At 37.4% G+C, this 22344-nt stretch overlaps 1 protein-coding gene across 1 annotated transcript in view; it reads left to right on the top strand.

Annotated features, from left to right (window-relative positions):
• The window catches only part of TMEM26 (transmembrane protein 26), a 68279-nt gene extending 58510 nt beyond the window's left edge, over window positions 1–9769 (top strand). Inside the window, exons 5-6 of the mRNA XM_088450389.1 lie at window positions 6898–6974; window positions 9145–9769. Of these exons, the coding sequence (XP_088306515.1) occupies window positions 6898–6974; window positions 9145–9566 (499 nt within the window). The 3' untranslated portion in view covers window positions 9567–9769. The remainder of the gene's footprint in view (window positions 1–6897; window positions 6975–9144) is intronic.
• Window positions 9770–22344: the final 12575 nt, after the last annotated feature.

Raw genomic sequence — 22344 nt, 5'->3', positions numbered from 1 at the left:
AGTAGCTTTCTTTCTGATTAGTATACAGTAGCTTTCTTTCTGATGAGTATACAGTAGCTTTCTTTCTGATGAGTATACAGTAGCTTTCTTTCTGATTAGTATAGCTTTCTTTCTGATTAGTATACAGTAGCTTTCTTTCTGATTAGTATAGCTTTCTTTCTGATTAGTATACAGAAGCTTTCTTTCTGATGAGTATACAGTAGCTTTCTTTCTGATTAGTATACAATAGCTTTCTTTCTGATTGGTATACAGTAGCTTTCTTTCTGATTAGTATACAGTAGCTTTCTTTCTGATTAGTATACAGTAGCTTTCTTTCTGATTAGTATACAGTAGCTTTCTTTCTGATTAGTATAGCTTTCTTTCTGATTAGTATAGCTTTCTTTCTGATTAGTATACAGTAGCTTTCTTTCTGATTAGTATAGCTTTCTTTCTGATTAGTATAGCTTTCTTTCTGATGAGTATACAGTAGCTTTCTTTCTGATGAGTATACAATAGCTTTCTTTCTGATGAGTATACAGTAGCTTTCTTTCTGATTAGTATACAGAAGCTTTCTTTCTGATTAGTATACAGTAGCTTTCTTTCTGATTAGTATACAGTAGCTTTCTTTCTGATTAGTATACATAAGCTTTCTTTCTGATGAGTATACAGTAGCTTTCTTTCTGATTAGTATAGCTTTCTTTATGATTAGTATACAGAAGCTTTCTTTCTGATGAGTATACAGTAGCTTTCTTTCTGATTAGTATATAGTAGCTTTCTTTCTGATTAGTATACAGTAGCTTTCTTTCTGATTAGTATACAGTAGCTTTCTTTCTGATTAGTATACAGTAGCTTTCTTTCTGATTAGTATACAGTAGCTTTCTTTCTGATTAGTATACAATAGCTTTCTTTCTGATTAGTATACAGTAGCTTTCTTTCTGATTAGTATACAGTAGCTTTCTTTCTGATTAGTATACAGTAGCTTTCTTTCTGATTAGTATACAGTAGCTTTCTTTCTGATTAGTATAGCTTTCTTTCTGATGAGTATACAGTAGCTTTCTTTCTGATTAGTATAGCTTTCTTTCTGATTAGTATACAGTAGCTTTCTTTCTGATTAGTATAGCTTTCTTTCTGATTAGTATACAGAAGCTTTCTTTCTGATGAGTATACAGTAGCTTTCTTTCTGATTAGTATACAATAGCTTTCTTTCTGATTGGTATACAGTAGCTTTCTTTCTGATTAGTATACAGTAGCTTTCTTTCTGATTAGTATACAGTAGCTTTCTTTCTGATTAGTATACAGTAGCTTTCTTTCTGATTAGTATAGCTTTCTTTCTGATGAGTATACAGTAGCTTTCTTTCTGATTAGTATACAGTAGCTTTCTTTCTGATGAGTATACAGTAGCTTTCTTTCTGATTAGTATACAGTAGCTTTCTTTCTGATTAGTATAGCTTTCTTTCTGATTAGTATACAGTAGCTTTCTTTCTGATTAGTATACAATAGCTTTCTTTCTGATGAGTATACAGTAGCTTTCTTTCTGATTAGTATACAGTAGCTTTCTTTCTGATGAGTATACAGTAGCTTTCTTTCTGATTAGTATAGCTTTCTTTCTGATTAGTATACAGTAGCTTTCTTTCTGATTAGTATACAATAGCTTTCTTTCTGATGAGTATACAGTAGCTTTCTTTCTGATTAGTATACAGTAGCTTTCTTTCTGATTAGTATACAGTAGCTTTCTTTCTGATTAGTATAGCTTTCTTTCTGATTAGTATACAGTAGCTTTCTTTCTGATTAGTATACAGTAGCTTTCTTTCTGATTAGTATACAGAAGCTTTCTTTCTGATGAGTATACAGTAGCTTTCTTTCTGATTAGTATACAATAGCTTTCTTTCTGATTGGTATACAGTAGCTTTCTTTCTGATTAGTATACAGTAGCTTTCTTTCTGATTAGTATACAGTAGCTTTCTTTCTGATTAGTATACAGTAGCTTTCTTTCTGATTAGTATACAGTAGCTTTCTTTCTGATTAGTATAGCTTTCTTTCTGATTAGTATAGCTTTCTTTCTGATGAGTATACAGTAGCTTTCTTTCTGATTAGTATACAGTAGCTTTCTTTCTGATGAGTATACAGTAGCTTTCTTTCTGATTAGTATAGCTTTCTTTCTGATTAGTATACAGTAGCTTTCTTTCTGATTAGTATAGCTTTCTTTCTGATTAGTATAGCTTTCTTTCTGATTAGTATACAGTAGCTTTCTTTCTGATTAGTATACAGTAGCTTTCTTTCTGATTAGTATACAGTAGCTTTCTTTCTGATTAGTATAGCTTTCTTTCTGATTAGTATACAGTAGCTTTCTTTCTGATTAGTATAGCTTTCTTTCTGATTAGTATAGCTTTCCACAGTGAGCTGTTTGTAATACTCCTGTTTCCAGTGATCTGGCATGTTCCCTCGAGCTGTTTCCAGAAAAATAACTCACATTTGGTGACCTGGGTTAGTTAGGGACCTGGGCTATTTAAAACAGGATATATTGCACATATCAACTGTGTCAAAACCCATGTGCTGCTAAAATCTATGCCCTTATAGTTGTATGGGATGCAGGTCTTCTCCAATTTAACATGCTACAAAAAAAAGTTTAGCATATTAGAACTTGTATCCCCTAGCTAATGCTATGTTTAGATGACACTAGCAGCTCTTTCCTATGCAGGATGATAAGTGACCTCTTCAGATACCTCTGCTCTTTCTGAATCTGAATCCTAGAATCCCCTGACCCTCTCTACCTCTGTACCATTAAAAAATAGGGGTCGGGGGGGCACTTTTCCTAGTACTACTAAACTCTATCACTACCTCCTTGGTTTTCTTATTATTCAACAGCAGCTTATTATCCTCACCCCACTTAATGAGTTGATCCAACTCCGCCCTTTAACTGTCCTCATCCCCATCACTGATCAAACCACTATCGTGGTGTCATCAGCAAATTTTACGATAGAATTAGATGCTGAACTAGACACACAATCCGATGTGTACACAGAGTACAGAAAAAAAAAACATGCTTAGGGACTTTAATCATCTTGTTATTATATTCCAATTAGCCAAATTAGGTCCTCCAAGTCAGGCAAAAAATTTTAATTGCTCAAGACTACCACTGTCAAAAGTAATGAGTAGCATGCCTTGAGTAGGATGGACAAGGTAGACATGACCAGCAAAATGACAACAAAGCAGATAGAACGCACAATGCCATAAAAAACAAACAACACTAAAAGTTCTTATAACTGGTCAATTTCCATCAGCCTAAGGATTAAAGTTAAGAAACAGTCAAACCAGTGGCTGCCTCAGATGTATTTGCATTGCTTCATAATGAATGAGTGCCAACATCTCAGGGCGAGAGGCCCATACTGGAGACATCATGTTTCAAGACCCAGCAAAGCTGGTACTTAGTTAAAGGCATTTCATCCATGTGAATTAACCAAGGATCGGAAACATTCAGTCAAATGGTGATAAAATGATAAGCAAGGGCCACAGGGTAGATATGAATGTCTGTACAGGGAGTTAATGAAATCCATTTACCCCTAACCATCTGATCAGTTTTGGAGCTTCACACCCTACACAGCACCATCTTGTCCCCAACAAGAACTTCCACCCTTTTGGAAGAAGCAACCAGTTCCAAAATCCAAAAGGCCTCATGAAAGGCCATAGCAAAGGTGAGCTGAAATTAGCTAATTTTTAAAACAGAAAGTGCCACATTGATGGAGGCCATGATGATGGAAGGAATCTGATTCAATTTAATTTGGTACCTTTTATCAGTTTTCATCAAGCAAACATGAGCCCAACATTTTAAAGCCCTCATTATAAGAAAGGAAGGCCATTCAACTGATGGAAATCCATGCCAGGAGTTGAGAAACAGAAGCCCTGGATCTGCCTGGGACATAGGGATTTATAGCCTTGACCGTGGCAAAGAGCTTCCCACTCTTCCCAAGTGCATCAGAAAGTGCACAGAGTGTCTGGTGCTAGAGACCGTACAGCTAAACCCTCAATGCCTGCTCAATCACCTACCAAACATAAGAACAGCAGAGCTCACAGATCTTGGCAGCCTCAGATCTAAATGTAGTCCACTGGAGCAGACACAACACATCAGCTACTTCATTTTCCACCCCAGGAACAAGATAAGTGGCACAAGCAAGTGAAAATTTAGCAGAAGCATAATGTACTGCCAATTCAAGGCATGTACCACACCAAGGTCATCATACGTTAGTATAATACTTTGACTGTGCAATCAACTGAGGTAAGAACTGAACGCCATAGATCCTGCTGTGTGAAATAACAGCTGCAACTGGAAATTAATAGCTGAAACTGGAAATGATACACAACTAGTGCTAAAAACACTTTGAAAACCACAATAAACTAACCTCATATAGACAGATCACATTGAGATGATTGATGGAGAGTGATTTATGCACATCTATGCATGCAGCAATGGCAACGTAGAGTTTATCCACCTTATCCTGAGGAAGGCTGCAAGACCCAATGCAGATGTTAATCTTGATACTCAGAAATTACAAATAATTTAAAGGGAAGACTAGATGGGCCAAGTGGTTCTTATCTGCCGTCAAATTCTATGTTTTTATTTTTTATGTTAATAAATTGGGCCCTCTGTATTTTCATCAGGAACAGGAACCACAAAATTAACAAATAGAGTTAGTAAGGAAAACAAAAGAAGGTCACAGTGATCTAAGTTGTCAGGACCAACCACAAAGAAAGTCATCAATTTAGTGAGCTATCCCATGGTCACGGCTGCTAGGCTTCATGCACAAATGAAGAAAATTGCTAAACCTTTCAAAAACTGCATAAAACATTGAGCATCCCAATATCCGTCATCAAGGTGAATCATATGAACCTGAAAGAATCATGATGCAAGGGATGCAAGCAAAAGGACGATTCCACATCGGTCTTAGCCAAGAGGGTGCCAGGGCCAGAGACCCTAACAATATCCCAAGCATCATCAAATGACTGATACAACACCAAACAAAACTCAGCATGCACAGATGTGTCCTCATACATCTGACCTCAATATTCCATGCAGCGTGATTTGGCAGGCGCAAATGAGCTGCCTGGTCCCATGTTACTCTGCTAGCATTGGGGAGCTTTTTTCGTCAAAAATGCGTCGTAAGTTGCAAATGATGCGACTAGGATACACCAGCAGACTGCACTGATTAATTTCATATGCGACCCCGGAAGTGAGGTTGGTGGGTGAGTACACAGCTCAAAGAGGACAGGGCATTGCTGCGAAGGCCACAAACAAGAATAAAGGGGGGCCCCAATGCCGCAATGGGAAAGTTGGGGAGGAAGCCTATAGGAGTGGATCAGGAAGGCAGCAGGAGCTGGGCCCAAGAGGACAACCACCAGCCCCTGCGTGTCTCGGTGTGTATCATGTGACGTGTCAGTGGGCGGGGCTTTGGCTGGATGGCTGCTGTAACAACACAGCACAGCAGGCATTTAAAAATGTTCAATAGGTGCTGCTGCCCCGTTAATCATCAGGAACCCTCTGATCCACGGGGCCCGGTATGGGTGTCCCCTTTGTCCCCCCCTGTCGCCGGGCCTGCAGACCCCTAAACTACCATAGGACACCCACGGTCACAAAGGAACCCAAGGTAAACTCTAAGCAACTGAAAGCCTTTCTCACATTAGCTGATGTTAATGTGTAACACAATAATAGGAGTGGGGCATCCTAGAGGAGTGGAGTCCTAATATAACAGAAAGTCAGTACACCCAGTGACACATTTCGATGGTCTGATTGGCTAACACACTGTGCATCTCAGATGATCAGATGAAGACTGAATATAATCACGTGCTCTGACCTTAGAGAAATATATCTTGAAAAAAGAGTGATAGTTTCTGAAAAATGTGCTGAAATATCTAAAACAACTATAGTATTTGTTTGGTAGGACTTAGAGAGAATTACATAGGGTTAAATTGTTTACTTATTACATGCTGTGAGAAGTAGGCCATTTAGTAATAAAGTATCTAATCTGTTCTTGCAATTTGTCTACATTTTACGTTCTCTACTTTGAAGTTGGTAATAAGGGGATAAAAGCCTGGGGAGAACCATGTATATATATATATAAATAACATCCACAAAAATAGAGACCTCACCGCTGTTTATATATCATACAAAACAAACTATTACAGACAGTAAGGACTGTAATCCAAATATATTCTACCAATAAGTCATCAATATTATAGTGGGTTAAATTCAACTAAACATAGAAAATAAAACAACAAAACAAAATCAATGAACTGAGAATTCAACAAGAGAAAGTATTTTGAAAAATTAGAGGTTAAGTTACAAGTATTGCTTGATGTTAAGCAAATTGGCTGTTTTTCATCATTCGCTGAAGGGTTTATGTATGAATAAATTTTGTTCTTTGGAAAGAATCAATACACAAACCAGTAGACCCAAATAAAACTTGAATATTTGGAAATTGGTCAAAATGTTCATATGCTGTTTTTCAGATTAAACTCCTGAAAGCATTTTTAAGATCAGTTATCTTTCTTGAAAATCTTATTTGCAAGAGAACTTGCAACATAAATTCTTGCATTAAGTTGTGATCTCTAAAGCTAGAGACAGGCTGAGCCATTATATTTGCCATGGGTACCTCAAGTCTAAGAGGGCCCTTTGGCATATCCAACATGGAAAGAAACATGACTACTGTAATATGTTCTGGATATGTATATGACCGCTACAATTAGGTCAACTTGTGTTCATAACACTGCCAGTCAACATGAACGAGAGACTTTGGACTAGCCTGTCCTGGTGTTCTTATGCAGTCAAAAAGATACTGCCATGTAACAGTGCTTCCAATGATGAAATGAGTGAGTACATTCATATTTAGCAATATGATATCAAAAACAGGTTTGTTTATTTTTTAGAACCAACACCATTCTGGTTTATACTATCCTCGCTGTCTGGACATGGAGCATGTTACAGTTCCCACTTGACCTGGCTGGTAAGTTTCATTTCCATATAATGGAGGAGCTTAAATTATGGGAAAATATTGATAGTGAGAAACCTTTTTTGGGGTTGGAAAGGGGAATTTCCTGCCCTGGGGTGAGCCCTACACATGATGCAATCAGTCATGTGCATTATGCTGCACTCACACATCCTTTGTGTGCTGTTAATATTCTGATTGTCATCTCTTCAGTGCATGAATAAAGCTTAATGTTTATTTGAGCTATAGTTTAACCTGCTGATTTTGTTATTGCTAGGTTTGCTAGTTACCGTAACTATTGCAGTGTAACTTATTTTTTACCTATGATTCAATCATGTCTCTAACTTGTTGAATGTATTGTACCTGGTTATGAATAACTGTGTATCTACATTATACCCTGCCTGGTCCACAGATATAACATGGCAGTCAGAAAGTCACTAGTAAAATATAATAAAGTGGCCTTACCCCCCCCTCCCCTGAAAGCCCCACATGGAGCCCCCCCCCCCTCCTCCAAGCCACATGAAGCCAGGGGCAAATGCAGGATTTTCTGGGGGAGGGGGCTCTACATATAAATATATATGTATTTTTATTTATATATATATATATATATATATATATATATATATATGTATTAAATATAACATACACACTTACACATACATATAAACAGTGTACACATATATACACATATACATAGTAACACATGCACATTAACACATATATACACACTAACACCTACATACACACACATACACAGTATACACACATTAACACATATACACAATTACAGATACACATATATACACAGAAACATATACATACAGTACATATACTCACACACTAAAACAGTACACATACATACTTACACGTGATGCAGAAGCTGCTGTAGGTATAGGTAGCAAAAGGGTCCGGGCACCCTGATTCATTAGGCCCCCCTCACGATTCATGGGGTTATGGGAGCGGTGCTTACTGTATTTGCCCCACCACCCAAGCCTCCTCGCCGCTGAAGACTCACCTGATGTCCAGAAAGAGCTGCTCCTGAGTCCCCTCCTAAGCATCACGGACATGTGTCATGTGATGCTGATGAGGGGACTCGGGAGCCACTCTGCACTGCATACAGTAGAACAGCCACAGCTGTGTGTGGGGGCCCCGGGGTGACCACCCCTGTAGCCTCCCATTAATCCGGCCCTGGCCTTAGGTCTCTGTTGGGTTCACTGGAGAGCCTGGGATCCTAGATAGTCAAATTGCCATTACAGTGTGTGTGACTTTGTGGAACTATTTACTACTAATTACTTTTCTGTGATATCATAAGCTGCCATCTTATTTTCTCAGATACTATACAGCTCACATAGGGACAATTACCCACAGGCCATTCTGGTTTTATGAATGAGCACTAGTATTCAGAGATTTATAGGGCTACGTATTGCAAATTTTACCGGGAGAGGGATCCGTAACCCCCAAATCATAGAAGAGAATGAACAACATGAAACTATTACCATAACATGATTGTCTGTGTGAAAGACAGGGATAAATAGTCCAAACACATGTGCAGCAATCACACACTGAGAAGATAAGGTATTAAGTCTTGGGGGCATATTTACTAAAGTGCAGGTTTTTAGAAGTGGAGATGTTGCCAATAACACCCAATGAGATTCTATTTAACATTTATCTAGTACCTTCTAGAATCTGGTTGCTATGGGCAACATCTCCACTTCTAAAAACCTGCATTTAGTAAATATACCCCCTAGTGTGTATGTTCAAGTTTTAAAACATAGGAAAGTTGGACCAGATTTATAAGAGCTATCATGCAAGTTACCATTCATTCTAAGCCTTTATTACCAACTACCTTCACATTCTAGTCCACAATAGTCTAATATTTTAAACATGGAGGTGATGCTACACAAGTTACCAGTTGTCCCTGAATACAAGGTTAAAACTAATAGTTCAAGAGAAACTGATCTTCTCACAATGTTTTTGTTGTTTTGTATTTGCTGTCTCCCTCTGGATTGTCAAAACAGTGTATTGGGTGCAGTATCCTAAACTAAAAAAAAATATATATATATAGGACATATTTAAATGTAACTGCTTGGTGACTTCTAATATCATTATAGTACACAGGAGTGGGTGCATAATCCTATTTTTATCTCATAACATTTTGATCACTAATTTTCTTTCTATCTGCTTGTAGTAAAAAATATTGGGTGCCAGCAAGGATCATCAGCCAAAAGACATCTGTGTTTACTGGTCTGCAGATACAGTGCAGATCTTTGGAACATTGGCATAAGTCTACTGATTCAAGATGGTCCATTCCTTATATGCCGAATTATACTCATGGCCCACTTCGGTGTGATTAACCAAATGTTGGTCTTTTTTGCTGCAAAGAATACTCTTGTTGTGATGCTGCAGCTTTACCGATTTGTGGTATTGCTGATAGACTTCCATGCCTCTTTGGAAAAACAGGAAGAAAAAAATGCAGAAGAAGGATGCTGTCCATGTGAGTCCAATAATAGTCCAGCAATACCATTTATCGATGCTGATACTGAAACAAAGAGCACAGAAAACATCAGAGCAGCCATCGTGCTTTCCGAATCTCTATCAGAAGGTTTTTGAATGCTGTACTGTTCGTTAGGATGTACTTCCATCTTGTGTCTATTAAACGCCTCGATGTTCCAATGCTAACGAAGGGATGATGGAGAATGTTTGTGCATTGGCACGTGTTCTCCCTTTAAGTGACATTTACTGTATAAATTAAATATGATGAGAGACAGGTAACAATCAGTGCAATCCAAAACCAAGCCACATTGTTATTTAATTATTCAGACATTTATATGTTTAATACAAAACACTGTGACAACTGGAGCACTGTGCAGAGTTTGAAATTAAAACATTTGAACTGTAATTTATGTGTTTGTGTTTCTGTTACAGACAGCAGGATAATAAAGCGCAGACCAGTAGATAACATTATATAATTACGTATAAAATGAAATACACATTTAGCAACTCTTAAACTATCTTTTAGTGCAATCTGGAAAAGTATTGTGTTTTGTTTGGCATTGTACAGACACAACAGTGTCAAGTTGTGATGCCAAGAGTTGGACTGAGGTTTTGCAAGAGCTACAAAGCTAAAACTTTAACTTGTTAACATTTTAGGGTTCAAATCACCTTATCGTTGGGCATTTGGACTCATCAACAAGAGGAGTCATACAGATTATCCAAAATGCACTACAACAAAGAAAAGTATTTTATTATTATTATTATTATTATTATTATTATTATATGTTCTAAATAACTTTCTTGAAAGGTTTGCCTTGGATATATTTGTTGCCACTAATATATCTAGGATGTTTTTAAGTCCAGCGTCTGTACACATGACCATAGTCATGGATTTACAGTATGTAACATTTTCAAATTTCAGTGAGGAAATTACTCATTAAAATAATTAGAAGAGTTCATCCCGAATGCTATTTCCCTTCTGTAGTGGCTTATGTTCTTTGAGAAATCACAAATATTGTTTAAACCCCCCACGGGGAAACTTCTTCCTTTTTCACTGGAGTGCACTTCCCGTACACTTTCAAAATAACTTCCTGCTTAGAAAGTGCTTAAGTATACAATAGAACAGAAAATAAAATAGGCTTTTAAATGGCTAAAGCTAACATGGTAATATATATACACAGCACATAGAGCAGTTTTAGTCTACAATGAACTTGTAGTTTACATTAAACAGATATTGTCAAATTACATTAGTTAAAATATTCAACATGGGAGGTAGAGAAAAAAAATCTTGGCAGGAAAGTCTGATGTTAACTCAGCCAAAACATAACCGTTCTCCGTTGTTAGGTTTAATTTGAGTCATTGTTTCTTTATAAAACTGTTTTATAAGAGGAGAAAGTCAGCAGTACAAAATACAAGAATAAGATAATTTACCAAAATTATCCTTTTAATTAATGCATTTTAACTATTCTCACCGCTGAATTGTTTAGGCCATATTATACTGTGAGAGCAGGTTTTGTTATCAACAATGTTCTATTGTATGTTTATTCTTGCTAGTGTAGTTGAGAATAATGCCTCCATTTGTGCTACTATGAGTAATCAGATGGCAGTTTTTCAGTTGACGATAAACCCCTTTACTAATGTTTATTGATTACACCGGTCTTTCCAACTTCATACGTAATTTTACATTAAGCTACTTTTGTCCTAGAAAATATTATGACATATGAATGTTAACAGGCTTGCTGAAAAGAAATGATGTTGCCTATATTGGAATACTCATATTTAGTATGATTACAATTAAAATGCAAACAGTTTAATTCCTTGTCATAGTTTTAGAGGGTGTTGCCAGACATTCTCCTCTGGGCAGATTCGATGTAAGTGTGAAGTCCATCATCAGTGTTGTTCTGCACATATCTCTGGATATTTTTGGATATTAAAGCACAGACACCTTCACTTTTTTTAATTGCTTATTTCAAAAATAAGCAATGTATAGTACCAGTACCATCTCTCAGTTACACAATGTGCAAAGTCCAATAGGGACCTGTGTGTGATTAATGTGTCCCCCCAAATGTGAATCACACAAATCAACACTGGAGTCAATTTTATTAATTAAGTAAGATGTAAACATGTGTTTACCCAAATTGTTCATCTCATGAGGTTTGCAGGAATAAATTCCACAAAATATTGCAGAAATTTATGAGAACTGATGCACAAGAAAAGAACTTGTGATCTATAGCAACCAATCAAACAATTTTATTTATAGACTTCATTAGAAAAATGACAGTTAGAAATAATTTTGTTGCTATTCTGGCATTTTCATTCATGTCCCTCTGTGTGTTTTAATGAATACAAATACTTATTATAGATGATGTCTGTCGTGTTATTGAATCATAACTACAAGCATATTTATTGTGTGTAAGCTTTACATGAAGTTTTGCAAATAACAGAAAAAATAATATTGAATAAAAATGGCCAGAGGAAGATGGCAAAAGGCCTGCGGCAGATGTACTAAGCTCTGGAAAGTGATAAACGACCAACCAATTAGCTCCTGTCGTTTTTCAAACACAGCCTGTAAAATGAAAGTTAGGAGCTGAGTGGCTGGTTGTTTATCACTCCGCAATTTAGCACTTACCAGAGTTTAGTACATCTCTAGTTATATGGAAAGTGCCAGTATACTTAACATTGAGAATATTAAGAATTTTATTGGTAAGTGTTAATGTCAAGTTCAGCATTGACATATTTACAGAAAATATCTGCAAATCAGAATGTTAATAACAGGATTTGTGCATAAAAGTTTCTTGCCAATGCTTTTAATATGCCAGCAACCCGCATCTAAAATGCTTCCTCATAGACCTCTGTGGGAATTAAAATGAAAACTCTCCTACTTCATGGATGTGTTTTACTCTTAATTGATTTTAATATGTTCATTGTCTTGTATAACGTTGAGTTACTTTTTATTTGTGAGACAAACGGGTCAAGTATTACATATTTGACACCAATAAACTTATTTATTTGTGCTACTCCCAACTCCGCTTATCTTCCCTTGCGCACTTAATTTGCAACCTACATGATTAACATAACATATATACAAAAGATGCTTATAATTTGTAAGTCATGATTATTCATTTACACATATATTTACTGCTCTTAACTAATAGGGTAGTGTGTGTAAATAATAATAGTAATAATAAGAATAATAAATTAACTTACAAATATATAAACACAGGTGAGCAAACACAAAAATGTACATTGGGCATAATACAGTGAAGGTGCCCCAATAATTTATATTTGTAACTATATATGAAATATTTTGCCTACTATATGCAACTGTACTGTGATGTCTGTACCTCCTCATCGCATCAAGCATCACATTGCAGATGCAGTCTAAAAAATGGCTGTTAATCTCCTCTATCAAGAAAAGTAGGGCACTACAGTTCACACATTGCATGTCCATAGAGCCCAAAAAGTAGCATTGTGGCAAATATGTCATGTCCAATGCAAGTAGTGTATTTTTTTTATATTGTTATACATGCTTTGAATTGCACACTCTGGGCGGCCTCTAAGGGTTCCACCATGTTGACGTCCTCGAGGCCAGTCTCTAGGCATATTTGGTGTAAACAATGTGAGGTGAAATTAATAATGAAATAATGCAACAGTTAGTGATTGAGGTCCCCGCAAGACACATTGAGATATTTGGCTGTAAATAACTGTCCCAGTTTCGAGAGCACCCAGCAGGTCACATGTTTCAAGGCACCCAGCAGGTGCATAGGGAGAGATCACCAACTGTCACATTTTCCAGAGCACAATGGTAATGCATTGTAAATGGTGGGTGGCTGTTTTGCCACATAACTCTTGAATGAAGCTGTTACTAATCCCTGGGTAGATTCACTGTGTAAGAATGGTTTAAGTAATCAGAAAGAGGAACAGAAAAGAGCTGAAGAAGACTGGGTAGGAAAGTTGCAAACAAAGAGTATGGTGGTCGCTCACATCAACTTAATGACATTGTACAGGTGCTTGTAATGGGCGGGGTTTACACTGAGCTATGGAAAAAAAAGGATTTTCCCTTCAGCACACTGCAGCAAAATCAACAAAAATACTTGAATCCTACATAATAATAGAAATTCAGTGGCCTTGACATTGGCACAGCGCTTATTCATATATTTGCAAATGTATGTAACCAATACCTCTGAATTTCTATTATTATGTAGGATTCAAGTATTTTTGTTGATTTTGCTGCTGTGTGCTGTAGGGAAAATCCCTTTTTTTCTGTCATTAAGTTGATGTGAGCGACCACCATACTCTTTGTTTGCAGTTTTGTGAGGCATGAAAGGAGCCAGCATTGGGAGGATGTGCTGGTCTGAATATTGCCATTAGGAGGTTTCTGGGGTTCCTTCTAGGTGAGTCTGCTCTCAGCTATACATGTACGGTTATTATGCAGTATATTATATTGTAATTATATGACCCAGAGTGGGTGCTACTATTAGGTAGCAACAATTATTTTGGGGTGAGCGTTTGGGCGTGGGGCCCCCGGAGTTGTTCTGGCTGGGTCTTTTTTCAGGGCATCACCATTTAGTTCACATAGATATTTTTTTATCACCTTTCTATTTGTTTGTCTATTATTTATGTAATTTTAACCCCTTACCATTATAATAACACATTGATTTATCTTTACACAACTATACTTTACACTTCACTTTCACCTTTTTTCCCTTTTTCGTGTGATGCCCTGGGGATAGTCCTTGGCTGGATTCTTTTGGGGTTCCCTGCGTCTCGGACGTGAAACCCATAATGTTAGCGACGCTGGTATAGAGGAGCCTTGACGTTGGCCCAGCGCTTATCCATATATTTGCAAATATATGTAACCAATAACCTCTGAATTTCTATTATTCTGTAGGATTCAAGTATTTTTGTTGATTTTGCTCCAGTGTGCTGCAGGAAAAACCCCTTTTTGGGTAGGAAAGTTGCCTAAAGGCCTGCAGTAGTTAGAAAGGTCTGGTAATGACAAAGTAGGAGATGCGGACCTAAGACCAAGTTGCAACCTTGAGGGCTGATATGTACTTCGCTGGGATGCGGCCTTGAGGTCGAGTTGCATTCTTGAGGGCTGAAATGTACTTGACTGGGATGTAGCCTTGTGACCAAGTTGCAGCCTTGAGGGCTGATGTGTACTTGGCTGAGGTTCGGCCTTGTGGCCAAGTTGCAGCCTGAATGGCCGATGTGTACTTGGCTGGGATGTGGCCTTATGGTCAAGTTGCAGCCTTGAGGGCTGGTGTTTACTTTGCTGGGATGTGGTCTTGTGGCCAAGTTGCAGCCTTGAAGGCTGATGTGTACTTGGCTGAGGTGTGGTCTTGTGGCCGAGGCAGTCGTGAGAGTCTTGCTGAGCTGTGGCCTAATGGGTGTGATGTGGCTGAGACAGCCGGGATGAAGTAACAAAAGTCCACTCAGATGCAGCAGTGCGGCTAAGACTGCCATGAGATTGATAACTCAAAGTCCACTCAGATACAGCAGTGCAGCTGAGACTGCCTTGAGGTTTATAACTAAAAGTCCACTCAAATGCAGCAGTGCGGCTGAGACTGCTAAGAGGTTGATAACTAAAAGTCCACTCAGATGCAACAGTGCGGCTGAGACTGCTGTGAGGTAAATAACACAAAGTCCACTCAGACACCACAGTACGGCTGAGGTTGTAAAGATACACACTGGACAGGAGGTACTGGAACACACCATGAGAATGATCTCCACACACGGAACCGGGAGACACGTGCTGAACGCTATAGCCAGCATCTGAGCAGAGAATCAGCAGAGGTGAAAAAGGAGAGGGATCCAGTCAGGACAGGGCAGAGATGATGGAGCAGCCAGGTAGGAGAACCTCACGGAGTAGCAGCCCGGCGTCCTGGTCTCTTAGCAACGGGCCTGAGAGGCCCACCTGAAGCATTGTTGTCAAACAAGATGCAGCGGCAACTTCTTACAGAATTACAATGCCCGAGACCTTTAATTGGTATATGATGTGCCCTGCTCAGACAATGGCATCATAGAAATATGTCACTCAAAAGTAGTCCTTCTGCTATTACATATAGATTTCAAAATAGGAACATATTTAGGGGATTCCAGTTGTCCAGTAATCACCCTCAGAATATCGTGGTCACTGGATGGACAGACTGATTCCTTCCCAAAGCCAGTAATCTTATTACTTACGGACATGGGTCATACTAATCTGTCCCTCGGAAAATGCAATTTATAAAGACAGCGCTTTTTGACAAAAGATTTAATACATAATAATACCCTTACATACAAATACTAAGACATTATAATAGACAGAAAGTATTATCTACAAAAAAACGGCCGGTGTAGACACTCATCAATCAGCTAATAAGACCATAAAAAATGTCATATGGTATTAAGGATACACCTTGATTGGTGTTATATAAAGACAATTTTTTGCAGGCATGAAAAAATCAGTAGCATGAGACTTTATCTGCTTAGAAAAACAGATTGATTTATTCCCAAGATGAGGGTGTTAGTCGATATTAATTGTAGATGAATCCATGCAATAATTTATTTTGCAATTAATACATGCATGCTTCCAAGTTTTCAGCTCTATAGATGTTAGTCTTTATGCCCCAATTGTTAGTAAATACTTATGCCAAGAATGTTAGTAGGCAAAAGGACAATAAGAATAGGCAGTGAAAACGGTTTTCAAATCCCTTATTCATGCAAGCCGGAGTTTAGGGAAATTAACTCCTTTTAGGAACTCAGGAGCGTAACTTGATCAGCTTGTTGCTCCCGTACTCACAGTTCACCCGGGTGATGTGAGGATGTTTAAAACCAGCTGGTTCGGATTAACAGACCCTTTACGCGTTTCTCCGCCTCCGTCTATGCTCAGCGGCTTCCTCAGAAGCTGTGATGTCTGTTCTAAGTCTTCCGGTTTTTATCCCGGAGACCGGAGGTTGGCGCATGTGCCTTATGTCATAAACCAAGCCTCGTTTTCAGGATGGATCACGTGATCGAGACTCGGCAGCTGAATGTCTCTGTTTGTGTCTCATATTAATGTAGGTAATAGCCTTCATGCGTTCCTGCTAGATATTATTTATATATTAGCGGGCAGTATATATTGTATACTCATGATGGCTCAGCTTGCTTATTATAATTTCAAAGCGTAATCCCCAAACTTGGAGGAGAGAGAGATCGGATGATTTTTAATGCTCTTAAGGTCATCTGCCCATATATTGTTAAAAACAATGGCATACATACAAAAAAATAAAAAAACGAGGATAAAAAAATTTATATACATGTATATAAATATATATTAACAATAAAAAAAAAATTATATAAAAAATAATCATTTACATAAAAAAACATATATATAAATATCAGACCCCATTATCAGGTCACTCTAAGTTTATTCAGAGAGATACATTTGCAGCCTCAATTAAATTAATCTAGAGAGTACCCAATAGGGCTGCTAGGTGTACCTCAAGAAATCCTAACGTATATTAAAGGCACAAGGGAATTGATACATAATCTTAGAATATCACCTTGAACACTTAATTAGTGCATACAATATCCGAGATAAATGATATACATTAAACTGACATGTTGGTTGCCCTATACGTAAAAAAGGAAGGTCGACAAGAATAACCCCCAAAAAATTAATAATATAAATAAAATAAATTAAATATTTAGATAAAGACTTATAGGTTCCTATGTACACTCCTAAGATATACAGGATAATAGATCCTGTTTTATATAACACTCAGATCTTACAGTATATACAGAATATGAAAAATATTAGAAGGTAAGTGACATGTACAAGCATGGCCTAACATGGTGGGCTTATTGCCCTAGTCCAAAGGGACCTTTGGTAACCTGGACAGAATACCCAACATAAATTAACCCATTTGAAACCTAGCCCAAGGGGAGATAACTCTATTAAAACGTTAAATTCATGAGGATTCCATTTAGGGTAACTACAGATTTATATATCAAATTTAACCCTATAAAAAGAGGAGGGGGTTAGAGGAATAACCCAGAGAGATGAATTGGATTCAACATTTCTTGAAGGACTCATCGATTCCTATATACATTCCCAAAGCACATAGGATAATAAGCCTTATTTAATATAATACTCAGAAATTACAGCAATACAGAATATCAGAAGATAGTTAGCATGTATCAACATGACTTATCGTGGTGGGCCTAATGCCCTGGTCCAAAGGGACCTTTGGTAACCTAGACATAATACCCAGCATATATTAACCCATTTGAAACCTAGCTCAAGAGGAAAATACTCTATTGAATCTTTATTTTCATAATTATTCCATTAAAGGTAACTTTGGATTTATACAACAAGATCACAAGTAGTCATTATTCAGACATTATTTAATTCTACCGTGTCATTAAGACCGCCCGGTGTTAATGTACCAAGCCTATATATCCAATATGCTTCCCTTTTACATAGTGTTTTGTACCCTCCGCGACATGTGGCCTTAATTTGTTCTATCACTTTTATCCTTCGGTCTTTTGAATTTCGACACTGAGTAGCATGTTTTGACAAGGGGTGTGTCTTAATTCCTTTCAAAATGTTTCTGCGATGTTCCATAAAGCGGGTATGTAATGACCTTGTTGTTCTGCCAACATATTGGATACCGCAACCACATGTAATGAGGTAAATCACAAAGGAGGAGGAACAGTCCAAAAACTCTTTAATTTTGAAACACTCCTTATTCACACTTGAAATAAAGTCTAGACTTTTTTTCTCTGATTGTAAACATGTACCGCATGTGGTTTTACCACATCTGTGGAACCCAATTGGTCTCATAGGGAGCCATGTATTACTACTTATTTTAGTTTTAGTCTCACCCTTGAAATGACTTGATACCAGTATAGATTTAAGATTTTCTGAAAATCACCCATCCTGTTGGATTGATTTCCTTTTTTAAAAAATCATCCAACAGGAGCAATGGGGTATTATTTTTTATAATTTTTTTAATTTCCCAAGCGTGATTATTAAATTGCATAAGGAAGGACATCGAATGTGCTTGTGTTGCAACAATTTCATTATCTTCATTAATATTTTTATTTTTATTGTTACCTTCTATAAGTAAAAGCTTCCTATCCATAGTGCTAACCTCTTGGTATGCCGAACTCTTAGGAGTGTACATGGGAACCTATAAGTCTTTATATAAATATTTAATTTATTTTATTTATATTATTAATTTTTTGGGGGTTATTCTTGTCGACCTTCCTTTTTTACGTATAGGGCAACCAACATGTCAGTTTAATGTATATCATTTATCTCGGATATTGTATGCACTAATTAAGTGTTCAAGGTGATATTCTGAGATTATGTATCAATTCCCTTGTGCCTTTAATATACGTTAGGATTTCTTGAGGTACACCTAGAAGCCCTATTGGGTAGTCTCTAGATTAATTTAATTGAGGCTGCAAATGTATCTCTCTGAATAAACTTAGAGTGACCTGATAATGGGGTCTGATATTAATATATATGTTTTTTTATGTAAATTATTATTTTTTATATAAAAAATTTTTTATTGTTTATATATATTTATATACATGTATATTATTATTTTTTTCTCCTCGTTTTTTTATTTATATGTATGTATGCCATTGTTTTTAACAATATATGGCCAAATGACCTTAAGAGCATTAAAAATCATCCGATCTCTCTCTCCTCCAAGTTTGGGGATTACGCTTTGAAATTATAATAAGCAAGCTGAGCCATCATGAGTATACAATATATACTGCCCGCTGATATATAAATAATATCTAGCTGGAATGCATGATGGCTATTACCTACATTAATATGAGACATAAACAGAGACATTCAGCTGCCGAGTCTCGATCACGTGATCCATCCTGAAAACGAGGCTTGGTTTATGACATAAGGCACATGCGCCAACCTCTGGTCTCCGGGATAAAAACCGGAAGACTTAGAACAGACATCACAGCTTCTGAGGAAGCCGCTGAGCATAGACGGAGGCGGAGAAATGCGTCACATCACTCGGGTGAACTGTGAGTACGGGAGCAACAAGCTGATCAAGTTACGCTCCTGAGTTCCTAAAAGGAGTTAATTTCCCTAAACTCCGGCTTGCATGAAAAGGGATTTGAAAACCATTTTCACTGCCTATTCTTACTGTCCTTTTGCCTACTAACATTCTTGGCATAAGTATTTACTAACAATTGGGGCATAAAGACTAACATCTATAGAGCTGAAAACTTGGATGCATGCATGTATTAATTTCAAAATAAATTATTGCATGGATTCATCTACAATTAATATCGACTAACACCCTCATCTTGGGAATAAATCAATCTGTTTTTCTAAGCAGATAAAGTCTCATGCTACTGATTTTTTCATGCTTGCAAAAAATTGTCTCTATATAACACCAATCAAGGTGTATCCTTAATACCATATGACATTTTTTATGGTTTTATTAGCTGATTGATGAGTGCCTACACTGACCGGTTTTTTGTAGATAATACTTTTTGTCTAATGTAATGTAATGTCTTAGTATTTGTATGTAAAGTTATTATTATGTATTAAATCTTTTGTCAAAAAGCGCTGTCTTTATAAATTGCATTTTCCTTGGGATCTTCTTTGTGGGTAGTGGCATCTACCTATTCTTTGACAGCAGCTGAACAAAGATTAAACTCATTTTAATTTTAATAATTGTGTTATAATTGGCTGGTGAGAGAGCGCCTGGTTCTCTTTTTTCTTTTATTGTATAATCTGTCATCCGTAGTGAAAGTGGGCGGTCCAGGGGAAGTGGGGGGGGGGCGATGATGCAATTTGAGCTGACTCATGTAACTGTAGCCCCGCCCCCTGCTTTGCAATGATGGTAATCTCGGCATTGTATAGAGGGGGCGGGGTCATGATCATGTGATGTCATGCTATATACTGCAGCTACTGCTGAAGTTATACATTTAGATAACACTATTTCCATAAGAAAAGAAAGATAAAAAAATGTATAATCCAATGTACATTACCACTGTATTAACATTTCCTAGTAGTAGAATTACATTTATTTCCATTAATGCTTGTATCTTTTTATATATTTTGCATTATTCTTCACTATCAGCATAATCGCTGTATATTATTGTTAGAACATTTGCATGAATGTATTTAAATTGCCTGCATTTTTGGAAAACCCACTGTTAAAATATTGTGTTACCCAAAAATAATGTAAACTACCATATTGACATTCAGTATTTATTTAATAATGGGCAACAGAGGAAAACAAAGTAACTTTCCTTAATTATTTTGAGCTACGTTCCTCTGACCCATCACGCGAATCTCAAGTAACCAATGGCCAGTCTAAGGTTTGCTGTAATGGTTCTCTCACACTGTTACATTTTAACAGTTTAATGCTGCAATTGTTTCCAGTGAATACAGCAGGGTTTGTGTGCTTAGGCGAGATTTCACCCTTATATATTTCTTGGAACATGGATGCATGCTAGCTATTTCCGTTTAATATGTAATAAGATGTGTGGGAAAGCAAATAAAGCACATGCAGTAAACAGCAAACGCTTATTACTACAGGCTCTGATTCCCTTACAGTACACAAGCATTAGCTATTTTCTATAGAATAATGATGATCATTTTAGATCACTATTTAAAAATACAAATTGCTGTTTCAGATAGAAACAAATACCTAGAATTTAATTTATGTTTCTTTTAAACATGCTTATTAATAGCAATTGTGTAATCTTCTGCAATGAATGGAAGCTGCAAGCGGGATTAAACAAAACTAAAAGAGGCAGAAAAGGACACAGCAGTCCATACTGTATGTGGTTTTAGATATCATGGCTAGCATTACTGCCTCAGCATGTGAGTCATGGGTTCGATCCCAACCAGGACTCGATATATGTGGGGTTTGTATCTCCTTCTTATTTTTGTGTGAGTTTCCTCTGATTGCTCCTTTTTCATCCCACACTCCAAAGACATACTGGTAGGTTAACTGGCTTCTGATGAAAATAAGCCTATTGTGTGTCTGTGTGGTACTATATTCATACTGTAAGCTTCACTGGGGCAATAACTAATTACATATTCTCTTTATAAATTGTAGGTACTGTCAGTGGTGCCATGAAAAATATCTGGCCACGGTACTTTAGGGGCAGAGCCAATCATGTCGGGTCGTGATCAAACCCTGCTGTGAAAATAAAGTTCCTGCATTACTGTAACACTGGAGGCGCCTTTCCAGGGATGCAGCAGTGCAGGATCTACATATCCACAGTGGTCACTGTATAAATAACTGTTAACAAATAATTATTAAATGTGCCCATATCTCACATAACCCAGAGTACACCACATTATGGGCCTGATTCAGAGGTGGGGGAACTGCCGATGTCAGATCTAGTGGAGCAATTTTTTGCTACTGTGAATGTGTCTAATGCGTGCATGCGTACCAATGGTGTCCATACAGGATGGCAGTTGCGCTGAGAAGTGTATTTTAGTGGGCAGGTACTGGGAGGTGGCTTAGCACATGCACGGAGATGGTCCATCTTATGGGTATGTTATGAGAGTGTTTGAGGCGTGTCAGTGAAAGTGTTTGCCTACACAAATGCACAGCCACTCACATAGGAGGCCATATTTGGGTGGAGAAACTGCACCTGCCATAGGGCTGGTGCAAGTTTTGATGTTGCAACTTATGGTGTATCTAAAGACCCGCCCGGTTTTGATGATGTGACCGATGGAGTATCCAAAGACTCACCCGGTTTCGATGATGTGACTGATGATGTGTCCAAAGACCCACCCGGTTCGATGATGTGACTGATGGTGTGTCCAAAGACCCACCTGGCGCTATTACAGGATGTATGGATGCTGAAAGTGGAAGTCTCTGTCTTGCACATTCGGACACAAGGATGTACACCAGGGAAGGACATT

This window comes from Taudactylus pleione, unplaced genomic scaffold, assembly GCF_031769625.1.
Source record: "Taudactylus pleione unplaced genomic scaffold, aTauple2 ptg000518l, whole genome shotgun sequence".
Lineage (NCBI taxonomy): Eukaryota > Metazoa > Chordata > Amphibia > Anura > Myobatrachidae > Taudactylus > Taudactylus pleione.
Note: the sequence above shows the minus strand (reverse complement) of the source record. Positions and strands in the feature narration are given on the sequence as shown.